General features: G+C 31.2%; 1 protein-coding gene across 1 annotated transcript in view; it reads left to right on the top strand.

Moving 5' to 3' along the window:
• Window positions 1–24,386, top strand: part of Skeletor (DM13 and DOMON_DOH domain-containing protein skeletor) — a 65,887-nt gene that overhangs the window by 8,144 nt on the left and 33,357 nt on the right. Inside the window, exons 2-3 of the mRNA XM_076409215.1 lie at window positions 10,014–10,154; window positions 24,010–24,191. Coding sequence (XP_076265330.1) covers window positions 10,014–10,154; window positions 24,010–24,191 — 323 coding nt within the window. The remainder of the gene's footprint in view (window positions 1–10,013; window positions 10,155–24,009; window positions 24,192–24,386) is intronic.

Below are 24,386 nucleotides of genomic sequence, written 5' to 3'. Positions count from 1 at the left end.
GATGTTTCTGGGGACTCCGCAACACTATCACGCACCAGAGCCACATTTTCAGTGTTACGAGATGTGCGTTGTCTTCCAGAACGAGGCCTGACTGCTGTCGTACCGTACTATCGAAAATTCGCATGTAAACAATAAATTGTAGTTTTGTGAGGCACTGGACGATTAGGATATTTTTGGTCCCAATAATGGAACGATTATTTTCAATAAATATTGTCACTATTTCTACTCGTTCTTGTAGCGTATATTTATCCACACTATAATTTGTACACCATTATATTTTTTATTTTATATTAACACTATTTATCCACTAATACATACTAATAGTGTATTAATTAATTTTAAACAAAACAAGAATTTGATAAGGTACAGCACAAGTTTTCTAATGTTGGAAATATGGATTAATCAACTCAAGAACCTTCTTTAGTTTTCTTGTTAGATTGCGTGGACAGTGCGGCTAAATTGGCAGCCTCCTCACTCCTCGTCATCACGTATGTCTGTGACCTTATCCCGTTCGTTTCTTGTTTCACAAACAACGAAATACAGCGTCGTTGGGCCCAAGAGTCCAATCACAAGAGACTCTTTGAGGCTAAAGCTGATTTTTTCTTCACTATTCGCGCTCCTTCCCTTCGTCGCCATGCCGTAGGTTTGAATCGACTGAGATTGGGCCATTGTCGTGTCTCGCATAGTCACTTGATGACTTCGAGCCCGCCTACTCATTGTGAGTTTTGTCACCGTGTCACTATTTCAGTCTACCACATGCTGAACGACAGCCTGATTCAGCCTGACTCCTTGAATTTCTAGGAGAGATCGATATTCTCCCTATAATAATCATTACCACTTCGGTATGGGTACCGATGTGTGCTGTCTGGATAGAAACTCTACTTAGTTATGTTTGTATTTGTAGTCCTGTATTTATGTTAATTTTTAAATAGTATATACACTAATTATACTTTTAGCCCTGCTGGTGTTATTAATTTTATTTATTTATTAATTTATTATTTTATATAATCACTTTATGTCTGTCCCCGTCCCCATTATATCAATACCATATTGTTGTATAGTCACGAACTGACGACACCCGTCAAAGCAACAAAAAAAATATAACTTACCCATTACATGCTATTCCTTCTGGAAGAACAACTGGGATAGTCAGTTTGGACAGCTTAAGGAGGATTTATTAAAGAAGACAAAAAGCATATTACTTCAATGCTCTCTTTTTGTGGTGTTCTCCTCTAAAAGGTTCTGTTCGTAAAACCATTTTCTTGGCCTTCCCTAAAATATTTTATCCTTAACTCCACCCAACAATCTATAGTGTATCTATATAATATCCAGTATAGTGTATCTATAAAACACATATTTTGTTTTCATTGTTTATACTTTCTAATAATGGGTGCCTTTTGCCAGATTGCTTGCAACTAATTTTATATATGATTTCGGGTATATTTGTTTTGATTTCTCATAATACCCATACATAATATATGCTTCTGCAGCCCTCCATTGATCTTATTTAGACATATCCGGGACACATTCGAAAAAGCACGTAAGGCTGTTTACACATATATCAAGAATGAGTTTCCTATAAATTAATAAGTTAATATCAATGTATACTAACACTGTTTCCAGTATTCTTCCCGACATGTTTCAGTCGATGGACTGGAAACTTATAAGCAAACTTATTTGTACCTATACAATATATATATATGACATATATAGAGACTGGCTCAATCCTGGTTGTTCGAATAAAACGTTGTGTTGAATCTATTGAGCTCTATCGCTGCGATATATATATATAAAAAAAACTCCAAGTTCAAAAGACAAAACAAGAAATGGAAGACAAAAACCAAGATCTAAAGATAGATGAGTAGTAGATGAGATTCTGACAAAACGTCCATGCAAAACTATTAATTATATAAACCTCAACATAACATATATATATATATATATATATATATATATATATATATATATATATATTGCTCCAAGATATAACCTTACTAGATAACCTTGAACCTTGCCAACAATTATTCAATATACATACATCTCGGCACATATTAAACACTCATACATATACATTTTAAAGTCAGTGAGATTTTAGAATATTTGTAATTGTTTATTTATACTTTAGATAAACCTTATAGAGGTTTCTCGAAATGGTACAAGGTCAATTCTGACCAATTTAATTTAAAATTTCAAGTACTTGACCTATTGTCAGTCAATTTATCGTTATGTTAATACAAATACGAATAAAAACGAAAATAGTAAATTATTACATTGAAAAATCAATTGATGTAATAGTTTGCTTCGGTTGTTCGCCTTTAGTCCGTTTCCCGATCCGCAGGAAGCATCCAGTTCAATTTTACAGCGTTTTATTTAAATGTAAATCGTATGGAAATGCTTGTAAAGCTTGCAACACTCGCTGGGTGCCTCTGAACTTTTCCCAGTTCTTCACGAAAATGGAATAATCTCGGTAATCCCTTCAGAATAGTTCGTAAGTAGCGGAAATTGGATGGAAAAAGTTGGAAATATAGTTGTTAAACAGATTATTTGAAAGCCGGAGAATTGTTGAGGTGCTTAAAAGACCGGAAATATCATTGGCATTGTTTAGAATCTTCTTGTAACGTTTATAAATTGATTTTGACATTTTTTCGTATAAATTCGCCGTTAAAAATGTGTTTTACTTAATGGTATGGGTGTGTTTTTTTTTCTTACTTCGTATATAAACTCCTTCTGTGCCGCATTCATTCCCAGGTTCACTTAGGTCGCAATCTGGTTTTTCTCATTTCTTTACCTCTCTACCAGTTCTATTTTTATACCTTCAATTTGGATAACCATAACTTCTCGCTGTCCCATCACCATGACTTTCGTTACTACTTTTATTCACTGTCATTCCATATTTTCTTAGCGTCATATTTCATCTGTTTAAGACAGGGGCTCTGATCTATTCGTTGTTATTATGACATCATTTTTAAAAGTTCATAGCGATATTTTAATTTTTTTCATGTTTATATACCCTACATGTAGTCCTGTTTTGTTTATTTTTAATAATGGAATGTAAATATATAATCTATTCAAAATTGTTTCGTACATACATCATCAAGATATTGAATGTACTTCCTGTGGCAATTTGCAAATTCGTTTTAGAATCAGGCGATATTTTCCTTCTCATTTTATTCCTAGTTTTGGGCCTAGTTCACTTAATTAACAATTATATATCAAAATAATGTATTTTACTTTCATTCGAGAGCACAGTTACCTTTTTACGTTTAGTTCTTGTTTCCTTCGATGGTGTATTTACTTGTCAAGTCATCTTGATATCACTGTATTTTTTATTTCTTCTGCTACTACTTGTGTACACCGTGCTTGATATAATTAATCAATCAATTTTGCCTAATGTAGTTACTATATCTACGAAACAGTTACCTCATAACCTAATGCTTATGTTTAATTACAATCATATATGTGCACAAAAATCTTTCACGCCCTACAATACCATTTTCTGCAGTTTTATTCTATTAATTATGTACATACCTTTAGTTGTTTCCACTTTCATTACTCTGTCACAGGAATTTCTGAAATAGACTATATATACATAGACGAATGAGCCTGTCAAAAACGTACGGTTTTCAGACCTATGTAAAATTCTTAAAAGCAATAGTGATAAGAGGTTATCACTCTAACCTATAAACTATTGTGGCTGTATAATTAACTCTAGTTTTTAGATGTACCATAGTGTTAATATATATTATATTTGATAATATTTTCGTTCAATTATTTTATTTAGATCAGGATTTTGTTGTACGTCAAGGCTCCAATAAACTGAAACTCAGAGTTGATGCGGCAACATTGCGATGTGTTGATCTCACAAATTTAAACGACGTATATACAGAATAACTTTGAATTGACTATATGCTATAAAATAACATAAAGATACTTGCTGTTCAACTTAAACTCAGTTAACGAAATATCAAAAAAAAAATTTTTTCTTGTTACATTACTTAATAATGATGAATGAATTATTTTAGTTTGGCTAGCTCCTAATAAACTATATATTACAAAAAAAAAACAAATTGAATATAGCGATTATCGACAAAACAACCAGCCATAACTTTCTCTAATGTTTCGCATTAGTTGCATGCATATAAAATATAAATTTAGCGTTATTTAATGCACTACTCGCTTGGAATCGATGTTGTATGCGAAGTTGCATCATCAATAATTATAAATAAAATAATTTCATAACGATTTCAGCGAGGAAAAGATATTCTAGTAGGAGTCGCTTTTATTGCCCCAACAAACGCCGATAAAAACAATTTTAAGCACCGTACAATCTTACAAATTATTTATCATTCAATTGTCTACTTCGGATTTCTTATAACACCTCTATGGCGTCAGCATATTGGGATTAAAAAGTCATTTTTACAATGAATTAGGTCTTAGTATATCCCTTTTCATAACAAAATCGTAGTAGATTCTCTGTTGATATCTAGTGATGATATAAATAATAGTCCTCATCAATTCTTCTTACGTAATTTCATCCAACACTTACGAGGGTAGGTATATTCACAACAACTATAAGTAACAGTCCCCTCCATTCATAAATATAACTCCAAATGTTAGATCATATTTATGAGTGATGACAGTGTAACTATTCTTTCATTCCTTGATGTAGAAAGGCTAATTTTAACATTTAATTGAAGATTTTCTGCGTCTTTACATTACCAAATAATATTTCTTACTGTTCCTTGAAAAATAATTAGCTTTAAGCTCACACAATCTATCATTATTCAAAATTGCATCAGCCCCAATATTTTGGCTCAAAAATATCAACCTTTTTGTTACTGTCATACCAAACAGCATTAATAGTACTGTACAACAAAATAGTATGCAGCAATAAGGTGTTAAAATGACATTTTTATTAAACATGACTCGATAATACACTAAATATATAAAAATTTACGCGTCTTTCTCTCGTTTTTACGGACCTATAAAAAAGAAGAATGCTTTAAATCCTTAGAATCCTGGAAAACTGTTTGAAAAACAATATTGGAAGATTTTTTTTAAAAAAATTGTATTTTTACAGGAATAATGACATTTTATTAAATTAAAATACACTATTTCTGGTTATTATATAAATCATTTATAAAATTTCTATACATATGTTTATTTCATTTAAGAAACTAGTTTTCATTATGTAAAATTGAAAAAAAACAGGTACATTCTGCAAGTTATTATTAAAATTAATTTCGATTTCTATCAAGTGTACAGTAAATTATAGAAAGGAAATCTACATGTTTTAATTTTAAATCAGAATACGCTTATAAAACGTTTTCTATTTTTAATAATATTTAAATATCGTTCGATTGCAACATTATTTAATTTATATAATAATAATCTACATATAATTTTAGAGAATATACATTACATTAATATTATTTATGATACTATCTTATTATATACAGTGGTATAATCATAAAAAGAAACAATATGCTAAATTATAATACTATAACATGTAACAATTATTGTTAACCTTGTAGTAGATTTATAATCCTTTCTTTGAATAGATAAAATGAAAGATAATATACAAGTTTCGACTAAACTCTGTCAATTTTATAAATCGAGATTAGATGTTTCCTTGAAATATTAATGTCAGGGTAAAAGAACTAGAAATGCATAACAGTATTTGGTAGTTTAGAATATTATGAACGAAAACCGTAGATTATCTGATCTCCCATGGTTGTGACTCAAATTTAAACTGTTTTTTTTCGTAATTACAGTATTTTAAGGCATTGTTCATCAATGAAAAATGATATACTCACACTAGAGAACTAGTGTGCCCTATACTAAGTGCTACTATTCTAGATCATGTAATATTGATTGAAAACAATTCGTCTACTGCTCTTGGTTTTCTTAAAATGAACATATTAGCGCTTCCTTTTAGGCATCGAATTTTACATTTACTAACTAACTATTTGAATAATATGACTACAGTTTATTCCACTAATTTATTTCGAAATAATATCGGCAAGAAACAATCACACTTGTATAAAACAACTTAGAACAATAGTTGTGAGAAAAATTTAAATTAAAGGCGCAGCAAAAACGACAATTTTTAATGAATGTGCAATATGTATTAGAATTATTAGTTCATACTTCATCAAATTATTCATTTATTAATTGATTTATTAGATTAAAAGAAAATTATAGGAAAATTAACAACTTGAAAAATGATTAAAAGTATTAATCAGATATTGGTCAAGAAAGCCGACAGTGTCTATACTACTTAAATAAGAGTAAGCCTCATAAGAAATAAAATACAAAATAATAAAAAAGCAAAAGTTCTGGAAAGAAGTAATACGTGTTTTTTGATCTTGTTTTTTTGGAAATATGGTACTAAATGGTCGTAGATACGAAATATATTTAGATCGAAAAAAGTAGTTTGTAGAAAAAAACGTCAAAAAAGTTTAATAATCATATTTAGTAGCTTTTTCTGAAGTTCCATCCAAGCAAACTAGCTGCTCCGAAAGCAGCAGAAGCAAGACAGAAAATGGAGAAGAACAGGGAAAAAAAAAGGACGAAAAAATTCTGATTATTTTTTTTGAAATAAATTCATCAACTTATCCGTTTCTTATTGGTTAAGTTAAGACGAAGCGTTAATAAAAAATGTGAAGAAAAACGTTAAATACTATACTTCGAATTCGTATTTTATCCGAAAACCTGCAAATATTAAAAAATTTAGTCGAAAATAGTGCCATGTTTGATATCTAAAAGCAATTTTAGTTATGGATAATCAACAAATAATACTTCAATAAACTCAAAAACCTTTTGCATCAGAATAAACTACGTTCCCATTGAACTCAAGAATGAAGAATTAAATTATATGAATTAAAACACGAACTATTTAAATGCTCCATCAATAGCTTCCTCAAAGATATGGTTCTTCTTGCACCTAAGAAACTCGATATTCCACTCTAAAAGTACGAAAGAAACAATGTCTCCCTCTTATTTTCATTTCTTAATCTTTTAAGAACATGCCCTTACGAGACGATTGATATGATAATTTATCTCAGTCAAGTTCAACTGAACCGATTTGTTTCAAGTTTGGTGTGAGCCATCTCCATATATTATTCAATAGTATCAAACTATCAGAAGAAGTTAAATAACTTCTTCGCCATATTACGACTGTTCGAAAAAACGAGAAATGTTTTTACCATTGTTTTAATATATCTGTTTTTCTTTTAAAAGGTGATAATTCAAATATTGTTATAGTTTTACATTGACACGAGAGAATAATATATAGAAAGGGCTCACACCAAATTTCAAACGAATCGGTTTAGTAGAACTTGAGATATCATGTCAACTGTCTTGAGAAAGTAGATGCCATGCCACTAAAACACCTATATCTCCGAAAATAATACAAATTTTGAAGAATCCCTATAAAATATAATCGATTTTTCTCATTTCTAGGGCAAAATGCTCGTCATGTCATTAGTTACCGAAAATTGCCGCTTATTTCCTGTGAAGTGGTATGTTAGAAACCTATATTAGAGCTCTAATAAAACGCCCTTGTAAAAGATCAAGAACCTCGACTTATCGGTGTTCTGATTTCTTCCCATCTTGTTTGTTTTGCAACCATGTCATCACCGTCTAGTTCATCGCAATACCAGTAATCACCGACGAACAAGAACGACACCAAGCCGCTCACCTTCTGAAAAAGTTCATCGTGACTGTCCCGAGAGGGAGCCCTCGCCTCTCAGCCTACTTTCACTTTTTCATCTTCGGCCGATAGTCAATTTTTTCGATCCCTTACGCAACCGCCGTTTCCTATCGAAAATTTCGGAACTCTCTGATCTTCTTTCTCTCTCTCTCTCTCTCTCTCTGTATATATATTCCCCAAAGATATACTCGCCATTCGATCAAATCAGGGTGATTAGTTGTACGAAGTCGGCCTTGTGCTGGTTTGAAACAACACCGATTGCCACACCAACGCTCTGGGCAGCTGAACACGCCAAGAACACATTTGCCGTGGTACGATCTTAATTGTGACGAGTCATTTCTTTTTTTTTTCGCAACTTTTAGCCGTTTCTCCGACCGTCGATGCCAGCTGATGAACCCAGATTCGTCCGTACTTGCATAATGTGAAGTATTTTTATTGTTTCAACCCATTTGTTCTGGTTAACTTTACGCTTTTTTATGATTAAGATGTCTCTGATGAAATTGGTTGGAAATTGAACTGCGTTACAACTCAAATAAATCACTGTATCAATAAATTGGAGTAAGTTTCTTAAAAAGAAATCATGAAATTGTTGAAATACAATCATAAAAAAGTAGAATTATAGAAAAAATATAGTACCTGTTTTTGACCTTGATAAAAAAATAGTATAGCACAAATCCAAAATTTGTATAAACAATATTTGTATTAAATTTCAGACGAATTCAAAACAAACTTCAGATATAACCTTCTCTATTCTGCGCCATAGCAATCTGTCTCAGAACAATAAACCTCTGAGTTGTCTAACTATTAAACTGTTTGTTTACTGTATTTTTTAAGATTTCTTATGTTTTTGATCTTTATTTTTTCTGAAAATAGTATTAGCAAAACCAAAATTCATACTACCAGACACAGGCGAATATAAAAACAATATTTCTAAAAATTTCAAACAAATTTCTTATGTAATATTTGAGATATGATTTATTTTTTCCTCTCTATTCTGCGCCATAGCAATCTATCTCAGAATAATAAACCTCTGAGTTGTCTAACTAGTAAACTGTTTGTTTACTATATGTCCCTGAAAGCTTTGCTGAGAGATCATGCTCTGTTGCTGGTATTTCAGATATCACGTCAATCAAGTCGAAAAAATAGTTCAAATATGATAAACTTTCGGAAGCTTAACTCAGATAACGCTGGTTAATAACGACGTGTCCTCTTCCTTACCTCCTCCCTCTCCTTTTTCTAAAATTCTTTCGAGCTATACTAGCTTTTCTAGAAGCAGCAGAAGCAGGAACCAAGTTTTAAAAAAGAATACAGAATAGAGAAAGAACAATAATCACTCAGTGATGTAAATAAGGAAAACGAAATAAAACATAATAATAGCATGATAATTGAAAACAAAAAAAACAATAGAAATAATAAAAATTTTGACAGAAAACCATGATAATAATAAGATCAAAAAATCAAATTAAGCAATAGCAGAAACGATGATGGGAAAGAACACGAAACAAATAATAATAGAACAACATGGAAGAATATATAGAAAACAGTTAAAAGTATTTCAATATATAAATTAAATTATGAATGTTGAATGATTTATATTATGAATAATTGAATTCATATATTCTTCTAACTGTTTTCTATATTTTCTTCCATATTGTTCTATTATTATTTGTTTCGTTTTCTTTCCTTTCGTCGTTTCTTTCTGATCTATCTATTAATAAGATCACTACATGTATTTATGTTCACATATATTTTGAAGCCTTACATTTTTGGAATACTAACTACAAAATCAGCGTCAGATATTTGAAATATAAATTTCAAATAACTTCTTTAAGAAGTTATTGAATTACATCTAACAAATACGTGTTTGTATTTCAATTACGCATCTCAAATACTCTTCTTGTATAATGAGTTCATAAGTAAATGATATTTACATCATCAATCAAAAAAGCAAGAAAGAAAGAACCGTTAGGGTGTCATTCATTTCTGAGTTCCACTGAAACTTCATTCATTTAGATTATCTATAAAAGAATTAAAAGCATTAAAAATAATTACCGTTACTACTATTGCCTTCGCAAAGAGCTTCATTAATATACAGGCCTAAACTAATTGTTGTGATAACTTCACGAATCCATAAATAAAATTCGACATCAATAACCTAAAAAAAATCAATTATTCCCCGCCTTAGACCCGTAATTTATATATTTCCATGCCGACTGTAACTGCAAACTGCACTTAATCTCAAATAGGGATTCCTTTTTGCTACATCTTAACTCAAACTCCAACTTTCTGTATTCCACAGGTCGAGCAAATGGGGCGGAATACTTGGGGAAGTTCCTCGGCAAACTTTCCGAGCTGCACCATGGAGTTTCGGGAGAAGTATACGCCGTCGACGGGCGAACTTTGCATATTAAGGACTTCACCTACGATGGACAGGGCCCTGGTAAGTTATAAGAAGATTTCCTTTCGTTATATTTCAGAATTTCAAGCCAATTATTTCATAATAAATAAATTTTGCAAAAAAAGATAATTCCTGAATACGTATTCTAGTATCATTAACATTAACATACATTATAACTTAACTATAACTATAAATATATATAATACAAAAGACAAAATAGAAACCATGGATACAATTTAGAGGAAGGAGGAAGACAACTATGGAATTATAGCATTATTTATGTCATTGGTGCTTGTTTAATATGATTATACGTGAATTGCTATATATAAGAAATTCATTAACAAAGAAGGAAATATCAAGAAAAACTAAAAGAGAAGCACCAACCCGAACATTCGGTTGTTAGACGTGGTTATTGTCAAAGAAAGATAAAAAAAGATACAAGCAGTAGAAATGAAATACCTCAGAAGAATTAGGGGTGAAAAAATATGGAGAAGATGAGCAATAAAGAAATAAGAAGAGACTTCAATGTTGAATAAGTGGAAGAGTAGATAGAAAGGAGACATTGGAGGAAGATGTTGCTGGGAACACAACAGCGCATAAATGATACAAGACAGGTAAAGAGACTACGGGAATTAAGAACAACAGGCAACCTAAACAAACCTGATACGAATGTATCAGAAAAATATTTCAGAAGAAAGGATAACTTCAGCCGAAACACTAAACATAAAGTACCTGTAAGACTATAGGGTACAAAAGGTATTTGCTATCAAATAGTATTATTAAATGTACCAAATTGAAGAATATATGGTTCCAGCGGGATGACTGCACATGCTGCAGAGAGGATGCAATGACTCAAAAACTGATAATTGATGCTTGCTTTACCCTGCTTTCCATAACTATCCATTTAATAAAATATAAATTATCTTTCACAATATGAAGCTTTACTGACTTCAAGTATGCTTATATATATAGCCAAAGTTTTTTTAGTAAAGCGTCATGGATATTTGTGACGTCGAAACATTGCAATGTTGTCGCATCAACTCTGAGTTTTAGTTCAGTTTGTCTTTGACATACAAGAAAATTCTAATCTAAACAAAATAATTGAACCAAAATGTTATGAAATATAATGAAATAGTAGATTAGGTTTTGTTTACATTGAATCTTTTCCACACCACCCATGGGTAGAGTTTCTAGGCACTTTTTTTATGTAGTGGTATCCCCCTGGAGGCCTTCTTCATCTAATTAACAATTGTATATCTGAGAAACGTATTTTACTTTCATTCGAAAGCATATTTACTTTTTACGTTTAGTTCTTGTTTCCTTCGATGATGTGTTTACTTGTCAAGTCATCTTGGTATCACTGTATATTTTATTTCTTCTCCTAGTATCTGTGTACACCATTTTCATAAAATTAATCATTGAATTCTGTCTAATGCATTTACCATATCTACATTCTCTCCTCATAAGTTCTAACCTAATGCTCATTTTTAATTTTGAACAATTACAATCATATCTGTGCACACAAATCTTCCACGCCCTACAATACCATTTTCTACAGTTATATTCAATTAATTATGTGCATACCTTTAGTTATTTCTACTCTCATCACTCTGTCTCTGGAATTTCCAGCATTGCACAGCATTATCACATACCCTGAAAGTTTCCCTCAGTCATTTTCACTTTCTGACTCACTGTCCAATTCAATCACTAAACTGTTAATTTCTGATCGGTCTGAAACATGTTCACGATTCCACCATTTATAAATTACTTCTTCGGTATGTCTTATCGAGTTCATCCAAACCGAAAGTGTTATTGTTGAAAATGTTTCCTTCCACATATCCGAACAGTTTTTAATGGAGTATCAGCAATTAACTATTAATAAATATAATAACCAACAAAACCCAATTGAACGCTATTGTAACTTTTACCTTTTTCCATCAATTTTTATTGTCTTTACACTTTTTTGTTACTGTATTGCCAAGTATGCCACAACGAACCATTTTGAAATATTTAAGTTTCATCAAGATACACAAATTCAAATAGTGTATCTTCCTTGGTCTTATTATGTTTTATGTTATTAAAAAGTGAATTATTCTTAAGGTAATGTCTGAAAGTTCCATTAAACCTCTCCGAAGAAATGAAATTTACCGGCAAAACGGGCCTCCATTATCTCGTTTCTTTTCAAAATAACTTGTTAAAGCCGCAATCAGTTTGTGACCCTCAATATCTATTGTTTTCAGCATTTTCAAACAAAACGATATGATATATTACGGAACGACTTAACATTTATCAAAATAATCAAAGGGCTAAAATAATGTTTGCCTGTTTATAACTTGTAGTTTATAACTAATATTTTGAATAATTTAGCGTACATCTGACCACCGTCGGCGACCAGCTGTCAGGCGTATGCAAAATTCTTGAAAACAATAAGAGGTTTTAACACTTACCTATAAATTATTGTGGCTGTATAATTAACTGCACTTTTTAGATATACTATAATGTTAAAATAAATTATACTTGATAACATTTTTGTTCAATCATTTTATTTAGGTTAAAATTTTTTTGTATGTCAAGGCCAAACTGAACTAAAACTCAGAGTTGATGCGGCAACATTGCAATGTTTCGACGTCACAAATATCCATGACGCATTACTAAAAGAACTTTGAATAGACTATATATATATACGTTTAGCAACAAACAAACTATCAACAAACGCTATCCATTACAAAACGTTCAAAATAATTAAAAAATCTGATTTTACCGAAAATCCTACTGCTGTTACCAATCTAATAGTAAAACGTGTAAATACAATGTAGATCAGCGACAGAAATTGAAAGAAAATCGAAGCCAAAGTAAGAGTAACGGTACATTTATTTATTCCATTCATCTAATTATGTATTCTCTTATTGAGTAAGCTCTTTTATGTTATCTGAACTTTCACTTTCATTCTACTACTGCCGTCGTATCAATTCGATATGACAATTGATTCAAAGGCAAACGCAAGTCGCGAGTGATATCTTTTCGTTTTCACATTTTGCAACGGATTTGTATGCAACAAAAGAAACATGCCCGGTTATGAGATAGGAATTCGACGGTTCAATGCACGTTAGTTTAATTGGACGTTAATTTTGCCAATAAAAGTCGCAATTTCGACTTTTACCGCATATATTTGTATAAATTATTTGTCACAATCTATCTAATCGGTATTCCGTAAATAATGTGTTAATCTGAATAGAATAGAACGTCTTGTTGAAAGTCAGATTTCCCTCAAAATTATCTTAAAAAATTAAACAAGTCCCAACTGTTTAAATAAAGTATAAATATTATTTTATTTTTCGCAATAGGAAATGCCGTTGTCCATGTTTTTATTAGAAGAATTAATGGAGAAACCCACATTTAGAGATCATTAAAAGCACATTTAAATATTCGTTTTCATTACAATTGAAAGAATTTCCTAAAACATCTTGTATTTTGTCAAAAAATTTAAATGAATTCATCAACTACATTCCAAGTTTCTCAACACAAATAAGAATGAATTGAATCTTTATACGTATATCCATATATCCACATATCATCACATATCACATTCAGTGATACACAGGGACAGAAAATTTATAAATATTATAGGTATCTATATAAATATACAATACTGATCAAGAGTTTGGAAACAACAAGGTAATTAAAAAACAACAAGAAAACAGATATAGTCCATTCGAAATAGCAGTGACACGGGAGGCATGTCAAAACGTCGCAATATTGCCGCAACAACTCTGAGTTTTAGTACATTTTGGCTCTGACATATAACAAAATTTCAATATAAATAAAATAATTGAACAAATATTCTATTAAATATAATTTACTTTAATATTACAGTACATCAAATGCATTTATTATAGAAGAATTTAAGTCACAATAATTTATAGGTTAGAGTTGTTTTATTATATATACATTGAGCTATTTTCCACACTAGTATCGGTAGGGTTTTAGGCGCGATTTTGTATATAGTAGTATTCCCCGAAGGCCTAATTTACTTAATTAATAATTGTATATCTGAGTAATGTATTTCATTTCATTAGAGAGCATATTTATGTTTTGCGCTTAGTTCTTGTTTCTTTCGATGTCGATATATCCTTGTAAAGTCATTATGATACTATTGTATTTCTCTTTAGTTTGTCCTTTTACTACCTGTATACATCTTTCTTAATAAAACTATATTAAATCACTTAATTTATAAAAAAAATTTAAATTAAAATTTAATCTCCTTAATGCATTTACCATATCTGCAAAACAGTTAGTTAGAGAAATAACTCTCATCATAGAGGTTAACCAAACGGTCATGTATATTCTGAACAATAACACATGATTATAAAGCTTTCACACTCTATAATATAATTTCCTACAATTAAAATATATTAATTGTATACTGACCTTTAGTGGATTCCTCTTTCATCACCCTGTCTTGGTAATCGTCAGCACTGAATCATAAATCAACATTCATAAAGCTGTCACTGTCACTGTTCAATCACTGTCACTTCCAGAAACACTAGTCAAGTTAATAATCAAGTTGTTTATTTCCAATCTATTAAAAACTTGCTCAAGATTCCACCATTTGTCAATTTTTTCTTCAATGTGTCTGATCGAGCTCACACAAATCGAAGCTGTTATTTTCGACAATGCCTCTTTCCATAAATCCAGACAGTTCTGGTTTGAATATCCTCCTCGATCTGAATATCTGTTGTAATAATTCTTTGCAATACCCCATATCAACTCAATTGGATTAAAAATGCAGTGATAGGGAAGAAATCGTAATACTCTGTGGCCATAACATTCAGTAATCTGATCTATTATGTATCTTTTCTCAGGCTTCTTTCTAAAAAAGAAAATTACATAAAATTCAATTAAATATTTCATTTATATTTACCGAGTAACAATTTGAAATAGTTCATTCTTTAACATGATTTCCTATGATAGCGTTAGAACAACGTTTTCCGGTTTATAACCCGTAATTATAATATTTTGAAGAATTTTCAGACGTTTGGCAAACGTACAACTTTTGCAGACTCATTCCGTTACATTTTCTAACTTATCTAACAGCATTCTATCTCTTTTTAAATAGAACAAAATGACAAAGATAATATTGTCTGACTGTAAAACGAATTTACAACTTTTGACAGACACATATTGATACATCGTGTCACTGCTATTTTGAATTGACTATAGATTATGATTTATTAATTTCAAATCTTTAATGTTTTGAATCAAAACATGGATGTATCTTTATATTTTGACCTTGTCAAAATGGTCCCCCCTTTTTGTCAATTACTTGTTCACAAATTTTATTCATTCTTTTGTTAACATATTTAAGTATTCGGAATTCAGTGTCTTCCATTCACTTTGTAAGTATCGCCACCACTGTTTCGAGCTCGATTATTCACTTTTCTATAACGTTCATCCCATTACTAATTCAGCGCTATAGGAGAGTCTTGGCGATTATGATGGCCATATCAACATTTGCAACATTTCTTCATTTCATTTTTACTCTAGGAATCCCTTTGACTGAACTTAATTTTGACGAATATTAAAGTTCATTGTTTTCGTGGGAAACAAAACTTGGGGCGGCTGCACTCCCGTATTTTCAAGCAGTATCTTTAAAACTGTAATTGGGACTGACTTTTCTTGTGCTTTATAAGCAGCGATGATTTTAGGTGTATTTAAACGTTTCGATAACATTACAACAAACTTATCTTCATGCTCTATTGTAGATTTGGGACGTCCAGATCTGCTCTGGTCTCAATTTCCTGCCGTAACTAGTTATCTTTACATCTTTACACAAATCTCCGATGTTTTCTACAATTTGCCCATAAAATATGTTTACTGGCTTAAGTAAAAAAAATCTGTTTAAAAGAAATATATTTTCTACTTATTAAGCGTTAAGAAACTGTTGTAACTAACACATAAATGTTACCTGAAACATTGAATTATAATCTAATAGCTATTGAAATTATAAACCTATATTTGAAAAGGAAAGAAAAAAAAATACATTATTGGTCGTGTAGTAACATTTCTGCTCATAAAACACATATGCCGGTATTTTTTTCAAAATAAGGGACATATATATATATATATATATATATATATATATATATATATATATATATATATATATATATATATTTATTTATATATACATATTATATATATAGTCTATTCACAGTTATTTTGTATATACGCCATCTAAATTTGTGCCGTCAAAACGTTGCATTGTTGCCGCGTCACCTATGAGTTTTAGTTCAGTTTGCCTTTGACATACAAAAAAATTCTAATTTAAATAAAATAATTGAACCAAAAGATTATCAAACATATTTAGTTCATTTTAACATTATAGGTACATCTAATGCTTTTATTATCGAAGGCTTTAAAACTAAAACTAAGAACACAAGTATAATAGTCTGTAGATTAGAGTGGTTTTATTATATTTACATTGAACTTTTTTTCACACCACTCATGAGGTAGAGTTCCAGGCACATTTTTTATGTAATGGCATCCCCTTGGAAGCCTAGTTCACCTAATTAACAATTATATATCAAAATAATGTATTTTACTTTCATTCGAGAGCATATTTACCTTTTTACGTTTAGTTCTTGTTTCCTTTGATGGTGTATTTACTTATCAAGTCATCTTGATATAACTGTATTTTTTATTTCTTCTGCTGCTAATTGTGTACACGTTTCTTGATAAAATTAATCAATCAATTCTGCCTAATGTACTTACCATGTCTACAAAACAGTTAGTATTTATTCTATCCTCATAACCTAATGTTTATGTTTAATTCCGAACAATTACAATCATATCTGTGCACAAAAATCTTTCACGCCCTACCATACCATTTTCGGCAGTTATATTCTATTAATTCTATTAATCCCAGGAATTTCTGAAATAGACTATAGATATATATATATATATATATATATATATATATATATATATATAAAGTCTATTCAAAGTTTTTTTGCACATACGCCATCAAGATGTTTAATGTATTGCCTATCGCATTCGTTTTAGAATCAAAAAATATTTTCCTTCTCATTTTATTATAGTTAAAAAGAGACACAATCCTATCTGAATTCTGTTCGAACAAAACACGTAAACGAATGAGCCTGTCAAAGTCGTCCGGTTGGCAGACGTAAGCTTGAAATTCTTATTCTTGAGTAATTCTTGAAAGCAATAGAGATAAGAGGCTATAACACTAACCTATAAACTATTGTTGCTGTATAATTAACTATAGTTTTTATATGTACTATAATGTAAAAATTAAATTATATTTGATAACATTTTTGTTCTATTATTTTATTTAGATTAGATTTTATTGTATGTCAAAGCCAAACTGAACTAAAACTCAGAGTTAAACGGCAACATTGCGACGAAAAAAGTAACTATATCTGATTTAAAATCGGATCAGGAGTATAGTTTTGGAGATCCAGAGATAAGTCAGTGAGTGTCAGTAAATCGCCTGGATATCCGCCGCAATATTGCCATTCAAACTCTCTACTACACTTATTAACATCTTTACGCCCATCGCATCTACATCAACTGCCAAATCGGCGCTAATTAACAAAGAAAATATGAATAATCTCGCGAACAAAAACCCATCGATTAAAGTGGACGTTTCCTCCCGACCTCTCGGGTCCCATTAAAAAGTTTCGTGAATTTATGATGTGAAATGGCAAGGAACAAAAAAGAAAAACGATTTAATTAAAGAAATCCTTTGGTGGAAATTTCAGAGAACGCGTCCAAGGACAACATCGACAGTCGACAGAGATAGGGAAACTGTTGGGGTTGAATAAAAATCGTTAAAAAAAGTCGAGGAATGAAAACGGGCGAGGATGCATGACAAAGAGATGGTTAGGTTTATGATACTGATACATATCAACCCCAAGTTGCATCAAAATAACGTAAAATGAACTGGATTTATCTAAAAACTTTAAATAATTTTCAAACAAGGAAAATACAACTAGAGATATTTCGATATTAAGGTAGTTAAAGGATAGATTTTCTTTCATATTTTCAATTTATAACCCTTTAGTAATATGCCCTCAAGAGGATCTCTCAAAATTTAGAATATCTTCGGAGTTATTGCTATTTTAGTGACGCGGCTTTTAAAAACGAAATTTTAAACGTGTTTTTCTGGACACTATTATTATTATTTATTAATATATTATTACTAGTCATTGCCGACTAACTTAAAACTTGCCTCTATATTGACTTAAATCTAAGTAGTTAACTAGGGAGTGTAACTGATTCTTATTTAATGATTAATAAAATACAAGTTAGTAACACTTTCAGTGTTTTTACAATGTAGTGCACATACTGATGGGTACTGACACAAGATCACACCGTTTGGTTTTCTGGAGTCTGAGTCCTAGTTCAGTGTTACCCAACAGTATTATTTGCAGCACATCAGTGTTAACATGGGAGTGAAGTCCTCAAGTTTTGTTGCGAATCCTTTAATGTTCACTATGAGTCTCTAGTTGAAATCAAAAGATGTTGGTATAACTAATTATTCCTATAATCTCTGGATGCATCCACAATACTTATCAGGACTTTATTTTGAAATACTTTTATTATGTTGATACATTTTGAAGTTCCATAGGTCCAAACAGATTTTAATATTTACTTATAGAGTAACTATTATGTACGGTTAATTAAGATTTTCTTTCAAATAACCAACACATTTTTTTGTATTGGCACTCGAGTTGTTTTCGTATCCTTTTTATATACCCCTTCCAACGAAGTTTTGTATCACGATTCCAAATCTGTCTGTAGTTAGTCATGTTACTGCATGGGATATGTGTTGTAGTTTGGTTGTAGGTGAGTTCAATAGTCGCTGATTTAGTCTTACATTATTAACTAAGCCTCTTATTGTTTAACTCAAAACATTTCGGCTAAGATGTAAGAGTTTAAGAAGGAATTTTAGTTTGTGAATATCTTATGTGATAGACTTTATGGAAGGCTTGTTCTAGGTTCCGGAATAAAGCTGAGCAAACTTTTTCTCTTCGCAGAATTTTTCAATAATGTCTTTCATTTTACGTATCTGGCCAATTGTTGAATGTTTGCTCATAAAACCAATATTGTGTGCAAGTATTAGTTTAACAGATTATATTATTAACAGAAGTACCTCAAATACTTTGTATAAAACTTGTGGCAGTAAAATTAGTAGATAATATTTTACTTGATTTGGTAGATTTCCAGATACCGGAATTATAATAACTTCAGCCATTTTCCAAACAACTGAGATATGTTTTAATCGAAGAGTTACACCAATCATGTTAGTAAGTGTAATGCCTCTATTGGTGATTTTTTTAGCATATGTCCCATTATTAAATCATAGCCATCTTTGGATTAATGTTCAAAAAAATGAGAATTTTTTTACAATGGCAAAGGTGGTTAAAATCATACAATACACGCTTGAAAAATAGAGATGGTCTTCCATAAAGACAAAAAATATAATAGAAATTGGCTCAGAAGTTTTAACGTAACAGCCGTATAGTCCGGAGCATGCCCTACTCTACTACCATTTGTACCGATTTTGTGCAAAAATCTCGTAATGGTGTAGAACTGGCTTACAAAGATAAATCGATTGAGTTTTTCTCCAAGAAATGTTAATAAAAGGTGAGAATACGTCAATAAAATCATGAAAAGTTCGTAATTGGGTTTCTCCACTGCAAAGAAATAAAAAGAAAAAACGTTTATATTTATATATATATATATATATATATATATATATATATATATATATATATATATATATATTTATATCTTATACATACTTTGTTTCTACGCCGTCTTAACATTTAAAGACACAGATACTTTTACAAGCAGTTTTATAGCCAATAAAACGTCATATAAGTTTAGATAGAATCAAAATAAAATGTCTAAGAGTTTTCCACTTTACTATGGTGACATGTTCTCGAGTTTAAATTGGATCTCTACCTCCAAGCTCCCCCTCACCCTTTAAATATTAAGAATTTGGTCAATAAACGAACTGGGAGAAATTAGAGAACCAGAAGAGAGAGAGAAAAACCCGACAAACTTTTTCAATTTCGACCTGCAAGGCTCCCGCTTCCTTTGCCGAAAGGAAAAAAGTATATTCGAACGTAAATATTGATGTTCCCCGAAAGGGCAAGATCGAGAAATAAAATTATCGCGTAATTCTCGATACGGCAAAGTGCCCATTTACACTTACACTTCGATGGTCATTAAATTTTGATGACGATTTCCCTTTTCCTTTTGTTCTCACTCCCTTTTTTTCTGTTCCGGAATTAATATCGAGATGGAATTATCAGTTTCCCCTTTTATCTTGCCGCCTCCGCGCTCCTTGGGCTTTGGCGCCGATAAACCGATATAGAGGGGCTTTTATAACCAGTTTTTTGTCATTCCGCTACCTTCTTGCGGTGTGCTATGTCGATCTCATCGGTTTTATGATGATACTGGAATCGGATAGGAAAATATGCTTGATGAGATTTTATTTTATTAAGCTGCTGTTTTGGGTAATGTGGCATGATGAAGAATTATGATAATCTTGAGATTTGGGGTGTGGGGGGCTCCTTGTTTTATAACCCCAGTCAGTTTGTACCCCAACAGTTTAGCGCAGACCATTGTAATGCCAAACACTAGCAGTGCCCGAGTTGTTATTAGGAGACTACTTGAAAATGAACAAGAAACACTATACGATTTTACATATTTTTAAATGTATCATTTCAATATGGATTCCCACAGCCTTCTTCTTCCTAAAAATTCTGAAAATACTGAAGAAACCTAGTTCATAGGAATCATAGTACAGGAGGAATCATATGGTAGCATTGCACCACAACGTTGTCTTTTGTGAGTCACTCCTGAAACATCCCTTAACACTAACTATAGAAGATTATTTTTCTGTAATAGTAATGTCATAGTTACTACCTTATTCTTGGAAAAATTAAAGTTTAGAATAGCACCATCTCCTACAGCGTAGCTCACAATGTTTTACATCTAAATATTTCTTTCTTCTATTTAATTTTATTTAATTTTATGTAATTTTGTCGCCGCTTGCTAATATATACAGCTATATACGCTAGATGAAAAGATATTTTTTTATTAAGCTGCTATTTTGGAGAATGTAACATGATGAAAAATTATTATTGCCCAGTCAGCTTGTCTGACTATAGTTCATTAATCAACCAACCATTTGATGCAGACCATTGTAATCTCTATTATTGTTGTTGATTGTTATTCATTTTTTCAATAATATCTGTAATTTCTTTTAGCTGATCAATTATTGAATGTTTGCTCATAAAACTAAACTGATATGCAGGTATTAGATATGTGATCTGTGATAGGCTTTAAACTTTTTAACAGGGATTTTTCAAATACTTTTTTATCTTTGGTTTACGAAATGACAAATAAAGATAACCCACAAAGTTTTTTTTGCTCACTTTCTTTATAATTATATATAACATAGTTAACTTGGAAAATGAGCCAGCGGGATGAATATACTGTATAAGTGCAACTATAAACAGAAATAAACCTATTTTCTGCTCTGTTTTATCATCATAGCTGGAAGTTGAATAGGCCATCAACTAAAACAAAGGACTAATGAGTGAAAGGTCAACTCTTCGGCTCTGATTCGAACCAATCTTCAGCAATGGACCACAAAATTGTTAAATATGATATAAATTTATCATACAAAAGGGTGTTATAAATTGTGTAATGTAATATTTCGAATTAATAAGACATAGTAAAGTACGCACTGTGTGCCTTTTGATTTCTAACTATTCTCAAACCTCAACAAACTCTTTCATGGAACACGATTTTCTTCAGGCAAAAATATTATCTTCTGAGTGGTATTTTATGTTTTTTTAATCATGAAAATCTTTGAATTATCTTTGAACAATCTAGTAAATAGGTTTTTTAATAATGTACTATAATATTACGACAAATCTGCATATATTTGTACAATCGGTATCTTTGTCTGTGTCAAACTACGATTGCTGACAGAAACTGAATATATAACGGAGACAGTGAAAGGGAAAAATCAATAGACCTACGAACGAACAAAATGTTTACGTCAAACGAGTCGTTTGTCTGGTCGTATATACCGGGCTGCGTTATTTTATTAATTTCCAGTCCATTTGCAGGCAAAGGACAGCCCCCCTATTCGAAATGCCTCCGTGAGTGTGGTAAACCTTGCTCTAGCAAATGGGTCAAAGAATTAACGCTGATGCTTGGTCGCAGAACAGCGACAAACAGGGGGAGACACGTCATATTAGGCATTAGGCGTTGGATTTTGTGTGGTAGCAAATTTTTTATTGGTTTTTATTTTATTACCTTTGAGATGTGAATAATTTTGTTTTAGATGATTAAATTAAAGTTCTTTAACAAATACTGTGTTAACCAAAGTATGCGCTAAGATTAATTGAACTAATTTTTGTCAGAATTTTATACTTTTGATCGATTTTTGAAAATGTTACCAGTCATTATCGGTTTTTCTAACAGATGTCGCTAAGCTTAAGAATGCAATGTTATGATTTGACACAAGCTTTAAAGCTATACGTGTTATATTTTGCGAAAATAACACAGTCATAGGTTTATACCACTTTGAAAATGTCAAAAATGCCTAAAAACGTGCATTTGCAGCACGCATTACTTATTACATTTAATCAAAAGAAAAAACGTTCTTTAACAAATACTGTGCTAACCAAAGTATGCGCTAAGATTAATTGAACTAATTTTTGTCAGAATTTTATAGTTTTGATCGATTTTTGAAAATGTTATCAGTCATTATCGGTTTTTCTAACAGATGTCGCTAAGCTTAAGAATGCAATGTTATGATTTGACACAAGCTTTAAAGCTATACGTGTTATATTTTGCGAAAATAACACAGTCATAGGTTTACACCACTTTGAAAATGTTAAAAATGCCTAAAAACATACATTTGCAGCACGCATTAATCAAAAGAAAAGATGCTTTAACCTTAAAAACGTGTGAGGCGTGGTTTCGAAGATTCAAAAGTATTGATTTCGATAGGCAAGTCAAAAAAAGTTCCAGAAGAACAAAGAAGTACGAACATGTGAAACTGCGAAGAGTTATTGGAGGACGATCCAACTCAAACTCAAAAATTATTGGCATAAGCGTTAAATGAGGCCAAAGAAAACGATCAGCTATCAAACTCCGAAAGATGGAAAGATGGGTACCACATCAATTGAAATCGAAAAACGTCCAGAATGGACCCAAAGACACAGTAAAGTGATTTTTGCAACACGATAATGCGCCGCCTAATAGAGCAAAACCGATCAAGGAAGAGTTTAAAGCACTTGGATGGCACATATCGCACCCGACGTACTCTCCAAACCATGCCCCGTTCGACTATCATCATGCCATTTTGCATCGATGGAATGTGCGTTTACAGAGCAAACCTTCGACAGTTTAGAAGATGTTAGAAAATGACTCGATGAATAATTTTGGTCAAAGGACAAACAGCTTTTTTTATGATAGCATCCATAAATTTCCTCAAAAACGGCCAAGAATTATAGAATAAAATGGCCAATACTTGAAATAAATGAATTTTTCCGTTTATATGACCGGCAATAACTTTCCAGTATAACTGTATAAATATATAATAATAATAATAATATATGAATATATAATTTTAATTATTTTATATAGATAGAGTTTATATAAATAAACGATTATAAAAAAAACATAAAACACAAACCAGATCTATTAATTCCGTCACTATTTTAAATATTTCAATAAAAAAAAACGACTTCCAAACAAAATAAGGAAGAGAAGCATCCGGCTTGCAGCATTATGAAAAATTAACGCCCCTTAACATTGTCATCAACTGCTTTTTTTCTTGCAGGAGCATATTTTTATGCCAGCACGTATAAAGCAGCGGACAGCAGAGGCTTCAGATTGAGGGACGAAAATAACAACGGTGAAGTTATAAGACGTTATAGGAAAGAAGGCATCACCCTGACACTCCCCGAGGGCAAGACATTAAACAACATCAAGATATTTTACGTCTGGTGCGAGGACTTTGACGTAAGTAACAGTTGAAGAATGTCATTCCTGTTTTTATAACAATTTTTATGGTATAATTACGGTAGTGCATTTATTATTCACATTGCAAACAGCATTTTATTAACATTATTCAATAGATAACATTACTAGACAGCATTTTTTAAATTATTATTTAATTATTATATTATTACTAGTCGTTTCCGACTAACCTACAAT

The sequence above is a fragment of the Rhynchophorus ferrugineus genome, unplaced genomic scaffold (assembly GCF_030347505.1).
Source record: "Rhynchophorus ferrugineus isolate W39M unplaced genomic scaffold, kcgeb_rfMv2 rfM7, whole genome shotgun sequence".
In the NCBI taxonomy this organism is placed as follows: Eukaryota; Metazoa; Arthropoda; class Insecta; order Coleoptera; family Curculionidae; genus Rhynchophorus; species Rhynchophorus ferrugineus.
This window is presented reverse-complemented; position numbering and strand designations above follow the sequence as displayed.